Source organism: Bison bison, unplaced genomic scaffold (genome assembly GCF_000754665.1).
Source record: "Bison bison bison isolate TAMUID 2011002044 unplaced genomic scaffold, Bison_UMD1.0 scf7180017864537, whole genome shotgun sequence".
In the NCBI taxonomy this organism is placed as follows: Eukaryota; Metazoa; Chordata; class Mammalia; order Artiodactyla; family Bovidae; genus Bison; species Bison bison.
This window is the reverse complement of record NW_011495085.1, coordinates 7,047,386-7,050,067: the sequence shown is the minus strand read 5'-3', so window position 1 is coordinate 7,050,067 and position 2,682 is coordinate 7,047,386. Positions and strand designations below refer to the sequence as shown.

General features: G+C 38.9%; 1 protein-coding gene across 1 annotated transcript in view; it reads right to left on the bottom strand.

The window, feature by feature from the left end:
* Window positions 1-2,682, bottom strand: part of KIF4A (kinesin family member 4A) — a 134,023-nt gene that overhangs the window by 53,689 nt on the left and 77,652 nt on the right. Inside the window, 2 exon segments of the mRNA XM_010832130.1 lie at window positions 5-85; window positions 1,101-1,157. Of these exon segments, the coding sequence (XP_010830432.1) occupies window positions 5-85; window positions 1,101-1,157 (138 nt within the window).

Sequence of the window (2,682 nt, the reverse complement as noted above, 5' to 3'; positions counted from 1 at the left end):
CCTTAGACATCTGAGCTTGACGTAGAGCATGCTGAGTGGTGAAAGCATCAGAAGACCTGCTGCTGTCTGGACTGTCGGCCTCTTGCTGGAAAAGATCAGGATAATGATTTGTAAGAGAAATAAGCAACTGGAGTTCTTAGGCACTGTTTCATCAAGTCTCACAGCCACTTCTCCATGATCAGTCCCTCTGTTCTTTTAAAACTGGCTTCTCATACATTTGCTTTAAACATCAGAAATAAATTGAGCAACCCATTTCCCTGCTCTCACAAGCACCTTATTTTTTATATCCTATGACTGACTTTTAGAATGAACCAAGTTTCTTGCTCTCTTCTTTATAGGTCTGGCCAACATTTCTTACTTTCACCTTATTCTAAGGAGTCCTTAGAGGAGAGAGGGCTCTGGAAATGGCACTTTGTAATGGTGGAAATGGAGAAGAGGTTTCATTTATTCTTAAAGCTGACCTCTGGCACCTGATTTATCTTCTATCTTTCTTCTTTCAGAATATAAAAAAAATACCAATATATTTTTGTTTTAGGGGGAAAAAGCTGTCTAAAGCAAACCATTGTCCAGCCTTTTATTTTGACTTTGCTCTATAATCATCAGCCAATTTCTAATACATTTGATCTATTCTTGCGACTTGAATGCTCAAAATATTTTCTTTGGTTCTTTTAGCCCCTAACCACTGCATCTATAGAAAAGTATGCTGAGAAAAAATTCTCTTCCATTTCTTTTCTAATGCTTTTTTGATTTTGCCATAATTTCCTAGTTTGTTTCCTTCATTGTCTTAATGTGCTAGACAGTTGATACAGAATACAAGAAAAAAAAATTACTAACAAGAAATCAGTATGCCAGACTGCAAATATAAAAAGCGGCATCCCTGAGAAGCCCTGTCACCCATTACCAGTTATACTACCAGAGACAGATCCTATCCAATTTAGGGATTTTATACTTAGCTTAGATTTATACTCAAGAGTTCTAAATTTCCAGGGCATTCTATAGAGGATGGTAACAATCAGGGATTCTCTTCTCAGCTGACTGATAAATTATAAGAAATGGCACAGTTAAATCTCCTGGTTCTACACAAAGGGCCAATTACTTACTGTTTCTGGTTCTACTGCAGTATCAATGGCTGCAGTCATGCAAGCAACAGTTTCATCCTGCAATGACAAGGGATGTCTCAGTTTAGGAGCTTACTAGTGGGTTTTATACGGGTTATTTAGTTGTTTTCAAGTGTATATAGAGATCATTTAAGGTATTAGACCAATTCTGTAGTCACATATACCGCCCCCCACATGTTTCCACTTCCCAACTCTCAAGAATCTGTCTCTTTGTAAAGGTCAATTGTGTGGTCTTTGTAAAAATAAGGTCATGTAGCAACTGACATTTATTGCACCTCTCCTGCTCTGCCAGAGGTCACTGAACTAGAGTGAAACAGTCATTCAAACAGGCCAAAGTTTAATCCACTTTATAGACACTACCCTTTCTTTTTATGTTTTTTACCACTAAGTCTACCTCTGTAATGTACAGGTCTAGTCAGTTCTTAAGGACACAGCATCCTAAGATCAGACATAGCAAATAAAGGCAATGCAGCAGAAAAGTGAATATGATGAAGGATTATTTTTGATTTTTATTTTATAGCCAGTCAAGGTAGCAAGATCCCACTCTACAAGGAAATAAATGTCCCAGAAAAATGTGCTCATGAAGTCAGACAAACATACTTGAGATTCTGTCCCTCATATGCATAGGAACAAATCATATGCAGTTAAGTTACTCCAGGTAGTGGTTACTTGAAGGGAAAGGGTAGCATTGAACCCTCTCAGAGAAGGGCACAATACTTTTTGGGGCAGTAGAATAACAACCACCTAAAAGGGAAACCTAAAGCCACTTATTAGGACAAATTTGTTTACAGGCTATCATATGAGCAAGCTTCGTTTTCCCCACTGGAATTTAGGTTTTATTTGGCATTGAAACATAAGAATTACCACTTCTGTTTAAGTGATTCTGCAAAGTTCTGGGAAGAAAGGATTATTTTCAAGATGTCATATGATTAAGGTCATAGGTAAAAGAGCTATTGCTCAATAGCAAGGAGAAAATTTATGGTTAGCACAGGGAGTCTCTGCATCAGCCCAGTGAAACATTACATAGTTACTGAAACATGAATCTTATTACTTTTAAGGCAAGGAGTGAAAGAAGCCCTTAGTGGGACTTCCCTGGAGATCCAGTGGTTAAGACTCCATGCTCCCAGTGCAGGGGGCACAAGTTTGATCCCTGGTTGGGGAACTAAGATCCTGCTATGTCACACAGTGTGGCCAAAAAAAGAAGAAAAAAAGAGGCCCTTAGTAAATGCTGTTTGTAAAGCATTTCCCTTATTCTGCCCAGAAATTCCTAATCAGTGAGACTCAAAGAGAATTCAAAGGAAGACCCAGTGTTCTCACATCCTTTCTTATTATGATTTACAGTACTGGTGATTCTCCAAGGCTAGGACATACTGAACTCTTCTTTAAAAACAGAGCACTTCAAAATACTATAGGTTAATGGTTACCTTTTCTCCCTCCCAATTCAGTTCAGTTCAGTTGCTCAGTCGTGTCCGATTCTTTGCAACCCCATGAATCACAGCACGCCAGGCCTCCCTGTCTATCACCAACTCCCGGAGTTCACTCAGACTCACATCCATCAAGTCGG